This window comes from Scatophagus argus, chromosome 6, assembly GCF_020382885.2.
Source record: "Scatophagus argus isolate fScaArg1 chromosome 6, fScaArg1.pri, whole genome shotgun sequence".
NCBI lineage: Eukaryota > Metazoa > Chordata > Actinopteri > Scatophagidae > Scatophagus > Scatophagus argus.
Window position 1 is genome coordinate 4,631,467 of NC_058498.1, and position 18,176 is coordinate 4,649,642.

Sequence of the window (18,176 nt, forward strand, 5' to 3'; positions counted from 1 at the left end):
CAGCATGAGAGAGAAGAAGACAGGGAGAGGGAAACAATGTGCGAGAATGCAGAGGACGAAGCGAGGGAACGAGAGGGTGACCGTAAGGTCACTGACAGGGAACAGGCAGGGACAAATACTGAAAGTGGAGGAAGAGAGAGAAGCTGAAAATATACAAATGTCTCTAAAGTAATTTCTGAGGTTTACTGATAATCAATCCACATCCAAAGGCTGCACCTCAAGTTACATTTAAAGCTGGTAATCAGTAATGAGAAACTATTTTTAGAAGATTTTCCAACTGTACACAGATGAAAAGATGCACAGATAAGCCTGGAGGAGCCAATTAAGTCTAGAAGTTGATGCAGGTAGACAAGTCATATAAATAATGCAATGACATGAAAGGTTATTCTGAGCACTGCTGGGACGTATTCTTCAAAACCCCACTTTGGCATAAACTGACACATGTGAAACCTTACGTGTGTTCTGTGTAATGCCTTAATCATTAATGACTTATAGACGTTTTAACCGTGTTGCAAAGCTTCAAATCTCAAAAAATAGGAAATCTACATCACAAATGTGTTGGAAACAATGTGTTTTACATCCATCCTCATTAGGATGTTTTTTAGCAAGATTTCATGGTGTGATTGAACTTTTTAATAGCTCTTTCAGCCCTGTTTTCTTAGCTGTATGATTGGGAAAACATCCGAGTTAACTTAGAGCAAATTCCAAACCATAGATTCTCTTTTGTGTGTTTCTTGGAGTTTGCTTGTTTGTTGGTGACATTTTGGAGTTCTGTGCTTGCTTTGAAGTTTTCACACCGCTCATCCTGAGTATCACTTGTCAAACACTGAGACCAAGTTCCTACTTCTTCTTTTGATTGATCCAGTTAACATCTACTGGGGGCCTGAGAGTTTACTGGAGGCTTAGAAGAGTAAACATAAGAGCCCTCACAAAACAGGTAGAGATCCCAGTGATGTCTGACAATATAAAAAGGGGGCATATGATTGTGAATATTTTTTTTGACTTGACATGCTTTGCTCTCCGGTTTCACATTGAAACCTCAAAATTTTTTATGTATTCGAGGAGTCAGCTTTGGGTCAAGTGTCAATCTTCCAAAATCTTGGCTTGTGTGATAAGCTAGATGTCCTGAGAGCAGCTATACGAGTCCCTCTGTGTTTGGCAAGAAACAGATGGAGATCCTGCTAATATGTGTGCATGCCAATGTACACACACACACACACACACACACACACACATTCATACATCTGGGATAGCCACAGGCATCCTGGCTCACATGGCTCATAAAATATACAGTAATGCGAGTATAAAGATAGAAAGGCACATTTCCAACATCACTGACCAAATTACTGAGTAGAATAATAAGAAAATGAGAAGGTAGGAGAGAGAGGGAGGAAAAACAACGACAGAATGGAATGAATGAGATAGAAAAGGGAGAGAGAGAGCGGGAGAGACACAGGATGCAACATCATGAGCCTAGCAGGCATGTACTACATGTTAACATTAGTAGGTCAGCCAGCACAGAAATAACCACGCTGTGTGTATGTGTGTGCGGTAACCTCATACACTCACTACTCCCCAATTGTGGCGGATTCTCCACTCCGCACTGCAGCCAATCAAAAAAGACTCCATACATCAACATTTCAAACATGCTCACGTGATCTGCTTTTACCAGCTGGGTATTCACTTTCCACATGAGTGAATCTTTCCTCTATATTTATCTCATCCTCTAGCTCTCTCTCTAAAATGTTGTGCGAGAACATGCTGTGACTCCAGCTGAAGCCTCGCAGCTACAGACATCAACTGAGCAGCAGAAGAAATTTAAGCTTCCTCCCATTAACTGGATTGTCATGTACTGAATATTTTATAATAATCATTTCTGGTGGATAAATAGCAAAAGCAGAGTGTCAAGTCTCTGCAGAGTAAAAATTTGAGTATCGACGTGATGGTGTCTTGGTCGTACAGACAGTGACACTATGTGGCAAAACACAGACGCTGCAGCACCCCAACAATTTTCTCTAAATATTCATTTTATCTAAGTCATGTCATGTCCAATTTAAACTTATGGGGATTTTTGTAAGTTTGCTGACATTGCTAAGGGTGTGTAGCAAGCTTAGCTTTGTTAAAAAGGTTTGTATAATCTCTAGTACCATGAATGTGCATACAAACACTGCACAGAAAAGAAGTAACACACTGCACAGCCTCTGAGGATCTGAACACAGACACAGAAAGACTTTAAACATCGTTACAAAAACATGGCTTACTTGATTAGAGGAAGACATAAGCAGTGTGTGGTTACAGCCATAAGTGAAATACTTTGAAGGACATGAAGACACTTGAGTGTGAAAAAGGGTTTTGACAGCCATCACATGAGGACAACAGCTTTTTCACCGACACTCAACAAGTCATTATCTCTGCCACGCTGGTTGCTTTTATACTACTACCAGCTCTGCAGAGCATGGGGTCGCACAGTGAACTGAAATGAACTTGGGTCAGTGGTAGTGGTTAGGGTGGCCCTAAAACGGCATGAATCCAAATTTGCGTGTGTGTGTTAGTGAGAGAGAGAAAGAGAGAGAGATTAGTCATCTGCTTAATGGGATTAGCTGCTCTGGCTGTACTCAGGCATGACATGGCTGAGTACAGCTTGCTAGCCTGTTAGCTTGGCGAGGACAATGGACTGCTGAAAGTAATGCTGCAAAGTCTGCAGGACGACGAACAAGCAAATGAACAAGAGGAGGTCACAGAGCTGACAATTTCTTGTTCCTGTGAAAACAGGCAGCACAGCAAGTGACTAATGGCTTTTCCCCTTAGCCATCAAGTGATGCTACACAGTAGTAAAGCACTGCATATCATAGCAGTTCAATTCAGTGTTTGTTCCAACCACTGATATTGGATCATGTGATCCAGAAATATGTGACCACAATATAGTGACCACAGAGAACACAATAAGAACACAAAAGGAGCACTTGGGCTTCACTACTTACTACCTTTTCCATGGTAAGGACCCTCAAACAAAACATCAGTACGACACACATAATAATAAATTGGTCTGAATTTGTGTAGCCTTAATCTTATTATAGTCATGTTGTCTCCAGGCCTGCATCCAAATATTGAATTTAACAACAGCTTAGCTTCTCACCCAGCTTTCCAGGGTTTGGCCCCTAAACAAACTGAGACAAGTGAGGTTTTCAAATAAATTATGCAAGCTTCTCTTAATTAAAAGAAATGTGAATTTGCAAGGCATATTCCAAACAAAAGAACAAAAGTCCTGAAAGCAAAGCAGTGAAGCCAAAAGTTTTATCCACTCCTTTCACATCCGTTTGTTAAACACACCGACATGTTGTGGATCAATGTCGAGGTGAATAAAGCTGGTGTGCTTTAGTCATTTAGTTTAGTATTCATGTGAGGTTCAGAACAGAAGTAGTCGTGAAGCCACTACAGGGAATGGAGCAGGCATCGTGATGTTAAAGTCATGACCTTTGGCCCTTGACTAATTCCTCTTAATTACTCAGCTCCTCTCAGTTGTGAGCCTCTGTGACTTAGCACCTCTGATAAAAGGCCTGTGGAACCATGAGAGAATCATTCACTGGATCACAGTGTTTCGGAAGGATCTGACACAAGGTGTGTCCTGTACCACCATTAATTAAGAGGTGCTTCCAACACTGATATACTGTATACGGGTGTCAACCTGTAGCCTACCTTACCTCAGAAAGGCTTTGGAAACTGGTCTAATACTAGTGGTAGAAGGAGAACTTAGATCCTTCACTTAAATAACAGGACCAAAATGTAAAAATACTCCTTTACAAGTAAAATACTTGTATTTAAACACGCTAAGTTTACACAGCATACACATAGTAAAAGTATAAAGCTTTGCAAAAAACCAACATGTAAGTAGATGGTTTTAACTACTTTCTAAACAGGTACGTCCTTAAATCCAGTCACAAAATAATTCTGAGACGTCAGGTGATTCACTGGTTCAAGTTCTGATACACAAATCAGTTTTCATTTTTAGACTTTCCTCTAATCTTTCAAAATCACACACTGTAATCCACTTTAATGTAAAAATTTAATCTTGAAAGTAAAAAGTACAATATTTCCAACTGAAATGTAGTGGAGTAGAAGTACTTCCGTACTTCACATGACACCACATGAATACTGCAAACGAGAGTGAGAGCGAAAATAATGATTTTACATAAGGACTGTGGGACATGTGCCTCAAATATGTACACAAATAATCATGTGCCATGAGCCAAAAACTAACATCACAATATGTTTCATCGCAATCACGGGTGACAATCTAAATGTGCATCATTTACAAAATGTCACCAAAGAGGAGCCAGAGGAGGTAATTAATCTAAATCAGCAGTGGCCATGTAGTCGTCTACATCACTCACATCACTCGGTTTGATCACAGATCTGCTTGTCAATGAAGTGACGCGAAGTTTGGAAACAAAAGGAAGAGGATACGATTCCCTGCAAATAGAGCTGACAAGAATGCACCAAACTGTATATGATTTTACATACACCACACATTAATACGCCGCTTATGGTCTACCGGTCATTCGTACCGATTCTGAGCTACCCTCAGTTTCTCTTGCTACTCTCTACCAAAAGTACTAGACTAAGACCATTTTTCTGTGTGAACCAGACCTAGAAACAGCACGAATCAGAGAATAAACTGTAATGAAAGCAAGCGAAGATACGTTACATTATCCGAAGATGCGGAGCTGCGATGTTCCATCTTCACATGTATCCCTCGTGCTGGCCCAGTAGGTGTCTGCCCAACTACAGGCAGGGTGATCCAAACCTACAGACTAAGTCCAATTCTTCACAAAAGGTGTGGATCCTGCAGAGCCGAGAGGACGTTCAACCTTTCGCTGAGGGTCTCATGAGGCAAGCTGACCTGTAACAGCAGTCCTACAGCTGCTGAGGAAGTTCTCTCCCTCCTCTCCTCTCATGCCTTCCTCCTTGATTAATTCGCCAGCCGTGACCTCTCCCCGCAGTTACACAGCAGTTGGACAGTTGCAAAGATGAATGGATGGGAAGGATGGTGTAGAAGTTTTCTTGCAAAAATCCAGTGAAATAACCCAGAAGAAACTAGACTAGTATACAAGAAACTCACGCTCATGCACTCTCTCACAGATTTGATCGCTCCTTCCTTCAGTCTTTGTGTGGGTCTCTCATTTTTTTCCTCTCTTTTCTCCTCTTTGTCCATCCTAGAATAGCTCCACCTCTGTAAAGTCTATTAGCAGCCTAAGGTAAGCCTCTTAGGAGAGACTCTTGCTCTCTTGGAGCACAGGAGGCCAGTGACACTCGGTAAAACCAAACAACAATCACACACTGATAAAACCAGGGTGGGATTTAAGACTGGACGTATCAGAGAGGAAAAGAGGATTGGGAAGATACAGGAGAGAACACTGATAAAGTAAAATCCACATGCTGTATGTTTGACAACAGTCTCCACTGCTGATATATGACATATGATTAGACATCTGAGTATTCATTATTTGAAAGATTGATGATGACTAAAGATGCTGGCAAAACAATTAAAATGGCCTAAACTTTCTGGTTAACTCTATCCCTCTGTTTAGAATCAAAATGTGTATTGTTTCTCATTTTCAAGTTGTTACTGTAACCAAATGAATTTCTGATTAACTCAGGGTAATTCTGATTGATGATGATGATGTGCAATTAGGCCTGGATTTTAAAACTTCTGTCTTTTTTTAAACATGTGTTTCTGTTAACCCAGATTGCACTGAGTAAAAGAGTCCAGAGAGAGAAATGAGAAAAAGAAGAAACGAATCAAGGAAGATGAGAGAGGATGTGCAGAGACATCCTGCAGCAGCGATCAGGCAGTCTTGAGCTCAGGGAACACCCTCTGTTTTTTAATCCATTACCTTAATGAGATAAATGAGATTAACCAGATGAATGTGAGATGGAATCCCTGCAGTCTGTTTGTATGTCTGCCAACAGAGTCCAGACTTGTGTCTTATGTGTGTGTGTGTGTGTGTGCGTGTGTGCATTCATGCATGAGTCCTCCAGCACTTTCTATGATTCAACAGATCCCTTTGACTTTAACAGGCCATGCTGCTTCTCTCCAAAGCCTCCTCACTATATTGTAATGGTATTTGGAAATTTTGAGTACAGCTTTGCCATAGTTACTCATGCAAATGTGAGTTTGATTCTCTGTCCAGTCTCAAACTCCCAGTCCCTGTGTCCCAGTGTCATGCTCCGAGGAGCTCATGAACAGCTGGCAGACAGTATTTCTTACTGAGGCGGATGAGGCCTGCAGGGTTCAAAGTTGGGGTATGAACAGAGTATGAAAAACTGAGCTGTGACAACAAACTTAAACTACGATTCAGTGACACATTCCGTTTTTTAAATTCTGTTAACTACGTATGGAATAACCACAAGAATCTCAAGACAAACGACTGTTTCTGAACACATTGTTGTGAGGTTGTTGTCTAAGTTTGCAATATGGAAGAACAATGTGAGATGCAGTATAAAGTCTGTGCTTGCAGTATTTGTGCCACACATTATCAGAGTCTTTATGTCGTTGTTGCTCCAGACAAAACAAAACGGTAAAATGGCCACACTCAGAGATCCACAACACTGTACAGTTAGCCTCTCATTCACCTGTTCACACACTGCTATGGCGAGCTACCGTGCAAAGCGCCTGACCTTGCATGATCAGTGCCTTGAAGAGGATCAGCAGATGAGCGTTTGTGCCTCCTGAGCCACACCTGCCTGTGTTTGCAAGGCTATCAAACAGCAGTCATTAGTGTGCGAAGGGGCCAAAGTACGCAGGGTTTGAACTCCTCTCTCACACAAGTACTTCTGTCACTTTTTCATGTGCACACACAAACTACAGTTGTACAATACCATGAATACCACATAGCTCTGAACACTCTGTCCTCAAGACGGGGTCAGAAGACACTTCATACAAGCTAGTTTGATCCAAGCATACCATGCCCTTTAGGCCTTGGAGTATTTACAGTTCTGTTCTAATGAGAGCACCTTTGTCTGTTAAATTCTCCATCTGTTCATTGTGTACACCTTCTCATCCTGTGCACGGACACAGGGGGCTGCAGCCTATCCCAGCTCACATTGGATCCACTGCTTCTAAATGGGCCATGAGCATATGTGTGCGTTGTGTTGTGTCCTGCCTTGAGACCAATCAGTCAGTCAGTCAGTCAACCAGTGAATCTGTGAGGTATCTACAAAGCCAGCCTGTAAGCCATTTAGATAGCTGGTCTTTTGAAGTGTGTGTCCTATCAACCCAGTTTCCTGTCTCTCAGGGTGTCACATGTAGTCAGACCAACAGCTGAGCAACAGCTCGGCATTCCCATTAGAGCCGCTTGACTAGAGCACATCATGTTCCTGTAAGCCATCATCTTATAGCCTGTTCGTTCACAAAGTATAGCACCCCATCTTTGCAATACGCAACATGTCACCAATTTCGCATGGCTAATTGTGAGCAGCTGCACGTAGTTTCCCATCACTTACTGAAGATGTAGTTTATTGTGAAATACTTCATGTGGATGTGTTAAAGGGAATCCCCATAAAGGACTTAAGGTATCAGTCACACTTTTCTAATAAAATCCTGCTACCTTGATGACAGTTTATAATCAAAAACTAGTAGAAGAAAAAGAAGGTTTAGCATCCAAATTCACACACAGTTTCAACACATGCGATCACTGAAAAGGACTGATCACAAAACCTGGATAATTTAGCAAATAGAACATTGGATCTGATGTTGCACGCCCTCATTATCACACCCTGTTTGCTCATGTCCTGCTGTCTTCTCTGCCATTCTCCTCTGCTCCTCCTGTGTCTCACCTTGGTAGTGAGGATACAGATGCAGTCCATCCTCACCAGTCCGCCTGGCAAACTTTCACCAAAGCATCTTCCAGCTGCAACTTTCTCGGTCCACCACTCAGCCGCTTGCTGCTGCTGGTGACATCCTTCTGCCGTCTGTCCGTCTCTGTCTCCTCCTTCTCATCCTCTTCTGTCATCCCTCAATCTCCATCTCCTCCCTTTCTCACGTCCTGTCCACCTGTCGTTTCACCATCATTGGCCAGACGGCACTTCTCGGCTAAAATAGAGGCCGACTTGGAAACATGGCAGCTGTCCCGGTGCACCTCCACCCGCTCTCTTGTTTTCCAACTGCTGTCATCGTTTTTATGGCAGCTGGTAGCCACATTTTGACCTCAAAAAGTGCATGGCTCGGTGTGCGCACACTCAAACTCAGCACACACAAAAAAACAGACAGACAAGTGTGCAGAAACGTATACACATGGATGCACAGCTAACACTCACACAGACAGAGGTGTATACACACAACATAAGCACACACACAAATACATATACTCCTACTACTACTATTACCACTACTACTACTACTGCTACACACACACACACACACACACCACTCTGCTGTTTTATCAGGGCAGTCTCTGTTTGGCAAGAGTCGGGGGGGGGGGGGGTTAGAGTGAACAGTAACACTGGTATAGCAATGGATGCTCTACTTTTGAGTTGGACTGTGGGTATTGGTGAAGTTAAAGCTCCATATGCACCCTGAAGCATCACACAGAGATGGGATTTCACTCAGTCAAGATGTTTTTCTAGACACACATCATTACGCACTGCAATTGATGTGGGACTTGAAACCTTGAAAACCTTGATTCAAAGAATGACGGGATGCCGAGTAAAATAAAAATAAAACCGAATGTGATAATTTGCAAATCCTTTTTTTGACATATACTCAATTGAAAACAGTACAAAGACACAAACAACCCTTTTCATATCAGTTTGATGTCTCACACCCGAATCTCTCATATGAAACTAACACACAAACACAATTTTCTCTTTGTTTCTGCTTCTGTCCTACTTCGTCCCTCGTCCTGCACTCGCTGTTGGTTTTCTCCTGATGCTCACTGCTGCCAACAGGAAATTGTCAGTCATTCTGTGCTGGATTGTGCGGATGTTTCTTCTACAGCTGTTTAATAGTAATTATCCTGTTCATTAAACAAGTCAGTACTGGATGATGAACAATGCAAATGCAAAAATGTGTTCCATTTGATTGAAACGCTGGCCCTCGTGCAGGAAAGGCTTGCTTTTTAGGGTCACCTGAGCAGGAGACGAATGTGTCCAGGGTTACCACAAACCACAGCACAACACAAGCAATAGTTAGTTGAAATGCTGCACATGAAGCAGTAAAAAGTGAAGTCAGCACAATTTCCCAAGTTGAGGATGATCAGCAGCAAATCAAAGCAACACTGTGCGCAGTGTAAGCCTGTCAGACAGCCCAAACTACACAAAACCATTCAGTTTCCGTTTCAGCAGCACCAACAAGAAAAAAGCCAACTGCAAGGGCCCATCTCTGAGCTTGACCTGCTGACTCTCTGCTGGACGACTAAAATGTTACTGAACTGAATCACTTCCCTTTGTCACATTATGTAAGCCAATGTTCAAAGAGCCAGTAGACGACTTGTCCCTTTAATTATGAACTCTGCAGCCACAAGCAGCCTTTCGATAAACTATTTCTACAGAAGACATGTCATCACCAGTAAAAAGTTCCTCTTCCACTCAGGAATAAAATCATAACCTCACTTCTTTTCCACAATCGTGTCACCCGACAACTGAGATCACCCAGCTTAGGTTAGAAGGCAATATGTATTATACTTTGCTAATTACTGAGAGACTTCCTGCAGGTTTCCTTAGACATAAATACAAAACAACTAGGGATGCCGTACCTTGCTGGGAGGCAGTGGGCTTGTAGCTGGCCGGGGGCTGATTGGACCATGACCAGGGCTGGATGGGGAGCCTTTGACTGACCCAGGGCTGGTTGGACTAGGAAAAAAACGACCGCATCTGTAGGTGAACTTATTATTCTGTACTACTACAACTGATATAAATAGTATAAATAGACATTTTCATGATACAAAGCATGACATTTATTAACTAACAACATTTTGTGTTTGCATGAGTTTTCTGTAAAAAAAAATAATAATTTAATAATTTATTTTCATACAGATAAATGTACATTTTCACTTCTATCAATGAAAAAACATCAAATGAAAGAGTTGTGTCAGCACACTGAACAAATTTTGCCTGAAGTCATACTTTGGTCTTATTTTTGTAAATTTGGTGTCAACTGCTCATTTCTATAGTGTTTTGCAGTGAATTTCCTGGAAATAATTCATCAGTCTGGTCTGTTAAAATGTCAGTCAACAGTTGGAAAGTTTGGTCTGCTAATAATAACAACTGAAATGTATGCTCATATGTTGGACATACCTCAGAGGAGGACCTTTAGCAAAAGGTGATGGAGGAACTGTGGGGCTGCAGCTGCTGAAGGTAAATTTGTTTTGGTTGGGGCTAGTTGGGCTCGTGCTGGGAGTGACTTTGCCTATTTTTAGATCCTTGCTGGTCGCAAGAGCTGGAGAGGTTATGGTAGCGTCTGTGACTCTGTTGATGCCTGGACTGGTGGGGGTAAGTTTGTCTGGAGTGGTCGGAGACACAAGGCCTTGGATGGTGCTGGAGACAAGGGCCGAGACAGTCGCCAGGTGTCGGTCTGGAGTGAGAGAAGAGCTTTGTGGACTGGCGGTGGTGGTGGAACTTTCTGATGAAAGGGAGTTGGTGGCAGTAAGATGAGGCTTTGTTCCATTGAGCGATTCTCCAGGGGAAGATTTTATAGAGCCGGTGGGGGTTTCTGCACCATTCCCTGTGACTCCAGGGGATGTGGAGGGAGAAGAGGTCTGTGACGTCAATGATTTGGATGCTCCAGGCTGGACAGGAGGAAGAGGAGCACGGTACTTGACTTTGGCTGGCTGTGACTGAGGTGTTGTGGACTGTGTTGTAGAGGAAGATGTTTTCCCTGTGGGTATTCCAGATGGGATTAAAGGGGCAGGGGACTTGATTGACTTGGGTCTGGGGGCCAGGGGGTTTGGCTGAGATGGCCCTCCAGAAGCTTGGGGGCTTAGAGGAGCAGAAGAAGGCTGTGGCTGGGCTGGGAGGTTTGCTGACAGGTTACAGGGGGGAGGAAGGTCTGTCTGGTCCCCAGAACACTTACTGTCTGTGAGGATGGTCAACTCGTAGTACTCCTGAATGTCTAAAAGGAGAAGAGGAGCAATTGCAGCCATGTTTAATGATTGAAGGAATGAACAGCTCACAAAATATCGACACACTGTGATAACGAGCAGTACAGCAGAAACAATGATTTGATAATCAGTTCATCTTTCCAGACACTTTGTGGTTTAAAAATTCAAAACATATTCTGGTTTAAGCTTCTCCAAACTGAAAATCTTTGTTTTATACCACATGTAAACTGAAAAGCTTTGGTTTTAAATTTTTAAACTTATGGACTATGGGAAATTGTAATGGACACATTCACCATTGTTGATATTTTAACTAAATTACTGAGTCTGGTCTATGCCTGCTCAAATTGGAAAGAGTCACGAGATATCTTTTGTTGTGATTTGGCATTAAATAAAGACATTGAATTGAACAAATGCTACAGTGAACAATGGAAAAGAAATAACCACCAGATCTATCTACGCAGAAAATAAAAAAACAAGCAAAAACAGAAAACCTTAATCAGTACTGTTTTTAGTACATTCCATTGAGAGGCAAGCAAATTGAAGAAAAACTCATTGGTAGAGAAATCAAAGAAAACACAGCTAATACACTGTTGACCTCTAGTGGCAGCATCAGGGTACTGCCACCATAGTATTACAAAATTATACTTAAAATTACTGATAAAACTCTGGAAATCTCAAAAGAGGGGAAGCTGATTCCATTATCAATTCCTTTTTTTAGAAGTAGGTACAATGTGACTGTTAGGCTGATCAGGTTTCACTTCCCTCTCTCCACATACAAATACAATTCTGCACTAAATCATCCACGTGGAAGGGAGCTGAGGCAGCCAAGAGAAGCTTGATGGTCATAAAAGAAAAACCCCGATTCAAAATACAACTTTAACAACAAAGACAGCTTGAAGGTCAAAGTCACAAAAAGGAACTCATGTTTGGTGAACGGGAAACACACGTGCATACAAACAAAATGGAGAGAGGAGTGTTGCTGTAAGAGCCAGAGGTGTGGGCGTGGAGCCAGGAACTAAGAACCAGTTTGTCGTCATGTACATAACCACAAAGATGCATGTGCCGAGTGTTTTTCTTCCTATAAGCACCAGTCCACCACGTGCAGAACTAACCAGTTGGACACAGACTGTTAACTCTTAAGAAGGAATTTATGCATCCTTCACAGCCTCTAAATCTGTGTGTGCCCTCTACAAAGGGACCTGTGTATTCAGTGGCAGGCCATATTACATCTACGGTACATCCTGATGTTCTGATCTCCAACAGCAAACAGTCAAGCCCATCATCTTGCAGACCCCATGAAAACTAGAGCCACCACTCACCGAAACCAAACAGAAACCATCCTTTCTTATGATCAGCCCGTTCCTGTCTGCTAGCCTACAACATTGCTGTCACATAGTTAAACCATCTTCATTTGGACAAAAGCAAACACAGGTTCCACTTCCAGCCTTCATATGCAGTCCTGCACAGGTCTACCAGTGGACCAGGCTGCAGTGCAGCAACACCGAGCATTTGAAACTGTTGACTAGCACAAGAACTATGTTCACCCAAATCACAACAAACAGTGACATCTGGCATAGCAGGAAGTTTCTGTTTTGTTTTCCAAAGTTTTGAGAAAAAGTAATCCAACATAACATTTGAAAAAAAGCTAACTTAAACATCTTTCCCTCAACACATGTCCAGCAAGTCACCTGGAAAACCCTTTCATCTTCAACAGGTGTCCAATCCAAGCATCAAAGAATGACGAGAGGGTCGACAGGCTGGTCAGCAGATAAAAGCTAACCAAGGTTTTCAAATCAGCACGCTGTAATACCAGGTATAGCTGGACGTATGGAAGCACAGTGGCTGGGTACATGAACAAACAAACAGATATCCTTACCAAGCAGAGCACTAAAGAGCTGACTTTGGAAGACATTAATGACTCGGTCCAGCGACTGCTGCAGCTGGTGGTCTTCCTCCACAAGGCCTTGTTTGGTTCGACTCTGGTTCTGCTGTCTCTGGTCAAGTTTGGCCCGGTACTGCTGGAGAAGCTCCAGGGCTCGCTGAGCATCTAAATACAAAATACACAAATAAGTATTAACGGCATGACTAGTGACGGGAAAAGGAAAGACAAAATTCTCCAGGCACTCTTAAGTAGGGCGAAGAGATTAGGAACTGTACATTAAAAGCCTCTTCTTAATTGAGGATTACTATGGTTAAAAACTCTTGCTGGTTCTGACCTCAGACTCGTCATTAGGGTGAAGTTAATAAAAGACAGATTAATAACACCTGGCTCCATACAGACTGGACACAGGTGTTATTAGTCTGTCAGTAGGCCTCTAAGATACCTCATCTCCTTGTTCCTCCTAAGAGAGCAAGATGAACGTGTTCTTTCGCCTTCTGTGTAATCCGCTGTCTATTTCCACAGCTAGACGTCAATGCTGAATTGCAAATTTTACAGCATCTAAAAATTGTATAAGTATATAATGGTAACTGCTATTAAGTTTTATTACTATGTGTGACACAGAAGGGCATGAGGGCAATAAAGTTCATGGTGTAAAGGAAGACTGCAGACTGCATTCCAGGGTCCATGTCACTCTGAACAGCTGATTAAACCGGAAGCACTGACAGACCAACATCAAACTCAGCCTTTATATACCGTTTTCTTACGGTGAAAGATGTCAGGCAGGCAATTGAACATAATCCCTTTTCATTTATTATTTACGTATCAGAGTAAGAGTCAAAATATCTTGAATTTTGTGTCTTTAAGTGTATCTTGCTGTCTACAAACAAAAAAAGCGGTTTAAAAATAAAAAATAAAATGCTGCTTATTGGGAAAACTTGTGTGCCGAATTTACCACAATGTCTTAATAATTAGCAAAAGCTGTAAACATGAGATCTATATAATCGCATATCTATGAAAAAGAATAATCGACCGTTAAATTGTCGTTGTTGCGAAGAGGTTTCGCGTTCAAGCGTTAACTAATAAGCTAGAGGGGCGCGCTTTATCAGCGCAACCTTTCACAGTGGGTTAAATGCATGTGTTTGCTACCGTTTCTGCAACGAAACAAAATATGTGTTGGGATATACAGCAGAGAGTGAAATGAGGTCAGAGGAAATATTCAGAAACAACATCTAATTAATAGTTACCTTTCTGTCGCACAGGCATGGTGACACGCACAGTCCTCCAACCCGGGCTCGTCTGAGTCGCTGTGACCGTCTATCTGTTGTTACAGATGTGTGCGTCTGTCCCGGGAAAGCCTGCCTCCAAACTAGGACACCAAACAGAAACCACAACAGGCTACACCACCCTGTATTTTCATGAACAGCAATTAAAGAAAAAACAACAACTTTACCAAGTGTTTCAAAGTGCGACAAAAAGCGTCACTTCAACGCAGAAAAAAAAGAGAAACCGGAGACATCAAAGGTTAATAATCACCGCGTGGACCGCGTGGACCCGGAGCTTAAGCCTGTTTGCTCTCCCTCTCCTTCTCTTTCCCTTTGCCTCTCGTCTCTGCCTCGCTTTGGTAAAACTAGTTCTCCATTTCTTCACTCAGGTGACTTCAGTCAAAACGTGGTCCGACCGGTTCTTAAGCGTTCCTGTGGGATGAACCCACACACACCTAATTCACTGAAAGACACATACACACAAACACTCATGCGCTCTCATCAACTCTCAAGCAGGTTTGAGAGGTTCCTAATAAGCAGCACAGCATTAGCACATTAGCCAACCCCGGGGCCTGCACTGGATCTACATTATAATCCATTCAACAGTGCATAGATTCGGGTTTAGGGATACTGATTAGACTCCCAGAGGTGGGTCTGTGTAACAACCCCCCCCCCCCCCACACACACACACACACACACACACACACACCTGCTAAATGATAGTTGCCATACATTTGTTGACTATAAATAAATTAGACTATACAAACAAAAAGCAAAGAGTCTCATCAAATGTAAAAGCAAAAAAACACATGGCTGACTTCTATGTATTGTGCTCCAATGTGTACACACACACACCAACACATATATTAAACACTATGAAGCGAGGTGTGTGAGGGATCCGGCTGAAATGTCACAGGTGTAATCCCACAGGCTGCCCAGGCAAGCCCATCCCTGTGTGAGTTTGGTGGTATTATGATGGTAAACAGTTTTATTGTGTTGAGTAGATTAGCTTCTCTATCCCAGGCTTGTCCCTGCTGTATCTCTCAGCCTAGATCCATGTCAATTACCAGGGCCTAGTTTATATAAAAAAAACTATGTCTCTTAAAGAAATATACAATATATTTGCTATAACTTTTATAAAAAGTGAGAACAAAACTAAAATCAAGTCAGTGCAAACTGCTTTAGTATCTTACTCATCACAGATTGGTTAGTAAATATTTATATTATTTCATCAGTTTATGAGAAACATTCACACTCCCACTTTGAAACCACTGGAAACTGCTAATAGGGCTAATACAGGTTAATAGCTGCTGACTGTGAATGACTGACGCAGAATGTAAAACATTTAGGAAGCTAACGAGCGATTTGACCAGCCACCGACTGCCAGTACTGGACTCCCACATCCAACTGGTGAGCAGAAAGAGGGCTGCAAACTCTGCTATTTTTGCTCAGCGTAGCAGGCAGTCGTCTGCTAACACATCAGTCAAAATGACTCAGTAAAATAAAGCTAACTTGTTCCAAGTTTGTTTGAGTCTTCCTGCTCATTACACTCAGCTGTTGTGGTGCAGTGGTTTGCGCTGTTGCAGCACAGGAAGCAGGTTCAGAGTTCGAGCCCGGGTCTGGGCCCTTGTGTTCTCCCTGTGCCTGCATGGGTTTTCTCCTGCTTCTCCGGCTTCATCCCACAGTCCCAAAAACATGCACATTAGGTTAACTGGCTGCTCTACATTGCTGCTGGGTGCGAGCATGTGAGCGTCTGTGGTTGTCTGTCTTTGTGTCAGTCGTGCAACTGACTGGCAACCAGTTCAGGGTGTACCAAACCTCTCAACCCCCACCCTCACAGCCCTGCATGGATAAAGCAGTATAGAAAATAGATGGATGGGCTACATACACATAAAAAACAACTGTTTCGCTTATTAATAGAAAAAATAGATCACAAAAGTTTTGTTAATGTTTTGTTTGTCTACTATCACTCAACATATGGTAGTGCTTAGCAAACTTGAGCTAACTGTATAATGGGGCTAACAGTTAGATGACTTTGCCATCTTAGCCACAATCAGATGAGATGTTGACTGTAATTCTGCTTTATGGATAAAGTAGAGGTTGTTATGTGATGCGTTTGGCTGAACTAAGCTAAGCTAAAATCACCCTGAACCTGTGCACACTGGATGAACACAGTGTAGGCCTATTGAGAGACCTTCTCTTCAAACTCTGGCAAAGACAGCACACACACTGCGACATAATCAGCAGTCTTGACTGTTAGCATAAGAAGCCAGAGAGCAGGAATGCAAAAGTACTGCAGGATACATGCTAGTCCTGCATGTTGGACAGTATGTGTCTGCATCTGTCTGTAGACAGTGGAGCAACTGAAGGGATGCCTCATCTGCGTACACACACACACACACACACACACACACACACACACACACGCAGCAGCAGAATGCAGGTCATGGGCTCTGTCTCTGGTATTGGTATTGATCAGGTCACAAGAGCTTATTGACAGCTTTGGTCGGTGCACACAAACTCTCACTTTGCAGCCTCTCTCTTACACACACAAACATTAACGCACACACCGATGTCTGCATAACATATGAGTTAGCGTGGGGGGGAAATTTATGCATGATTGTGTAAGTGGGCTGGTTAATCAGCACACTGATGTATAACTTTGTTCAAACCAGAATGTAAAAGATGGAATAAAGAGGAAAGAGAACAAAAGGACATCATTTTGTTTATATCAATGCATTCGTTAGTGTGTGTGTATGAGTATATGTGTGTGTGTGTGTGTACTATTGCCCTCTATTGTTGATTGTCCGCCTGGACCACAGTGAGCACAGTTGTTCCACAGAAAGCAGTGATGGCAGGAGAACAGGGGGGGGAATGGTACCAGATAAACATGGGAGAGGGCATTGAGCCAATAATGCAAATCTTATTATAATCCAGTAATACTATACAGTAGGCCATACCAAAATGGTATACAATAGCGGTGGTATCAGTAGTGGTAGAGGAAGTACTCAAATCCTGTACATGTCTAGAAGTGGCAAAACCACAGTGTAATATTCCATTACACGGAAAAGTCCTGCATGTCATATCTTGCTTGAGTACAGAAGTGGCACCAGCAAAATGTACTTGAAGTAAAAGTACTCATTCAAAAGAGTTACAAGCCTAATTTTAACGACTGGATTATTAATACTGACAATTCAATGTGTAACTGAATTTTAATGACGTAGCTAGTTGATATGTAGATAATCTATAACAATTTATTTTGTAAGATATGCAAATAGATTAACTGCCGATATCTGTCTCTAAAATGCATGGAGTAAAATAGAGAAAGAAAAAAACACACAAAATAAAAGTACTCCCAGGATGTTACACTCTGACGCTGCCAGCAACTGATAGCAGTAAATACTAGCAGTAAAAAGTTCAAATTAATACTTACCAAAACTATTTTCCTTGACTTGAGGACCTAAGAAATACAAACAAACAATGACATGGATTTCTACTTTAATATGTTTGTGAGGCAGCTGGACAGACTCAGCTGTCTCTCTCTGATCCACGGCTCAGATAAGCGCCAAGAACAGAAATAGATGAGATGGGTGGATAGAGAGGGATGATGAAGGAGAGTCAGGTTGTTAGGCTAATGCACAGAGAGACAAAGGAGCATCTGCTGAGTTTAATCCACGGAGAAGCCGAGGAAACTGGAATCTCCCGCAGACCTGCCGAGGAGGTTTCATCACTCTCCTCTTTCCTTTCTTGATCCTTTCCTTCCTTCCTTCCTTCACTTAATCTCTCTTTATTTACCACCACCCTGCCCCTTATTCATCCACCCTTTCATCCCTGCTTATTTTTTCTATCACTTTATCCCTTTCTCTCCACCATGGATATTTTTGTCTTCTTGCTCCTTTACCTCACTTATCTCCTCACACCTTCTCTCCTTCCTCC

The 18,176-nt window shown here is 42.3% G+C and overlaps 1 protein-coding gene across 3 annotated transcripts in view; it reads right to left on the bottom strand.

Annotated features, from left to right (window-relative positions):
* Positions 1-14,824, bottom strand: part of LOC124061081 (disks large homolog 1-like) — a 94,115-nt gene extending 79,291 nt beyond the window's left edge. The window contains exons 1-5 of one of the 3 annotated variants that reach the window (XM_046392613.1): positions 14,512-14,824; positions 14,223-14,383; positions 12,973-13,143; positions 10,294-11,107; positions 9,753-9,849 (exon numbers count right to left, since the gene is read on the bottom strand). In XM_046392613.1, coding sequence (XP_046248569.1) covers positions 9,753-9,849; positions 10,294-11,107; positions 12,973-13,143; positions 14,223-14,241 — 1,101 coding nt within the window. In that variant the 5' untranslated portion in view covers positions 14,242-14,383; positions 14,512-14,824. Of the gene's footprint in view, positions 1-9,752; positions 9,850-10,293; positions 11,108-12,972; positions 13,144-14,222; positions 14,384-14,428 lie in introns of all 3 variants that reach the window. The other 2 variants (XM_046392612.1, XM_046392614.1) reach the window with 2 other exon arrangements.
* Positions 14,825-18,176: the final 3,352 nt, after the last annotated feature.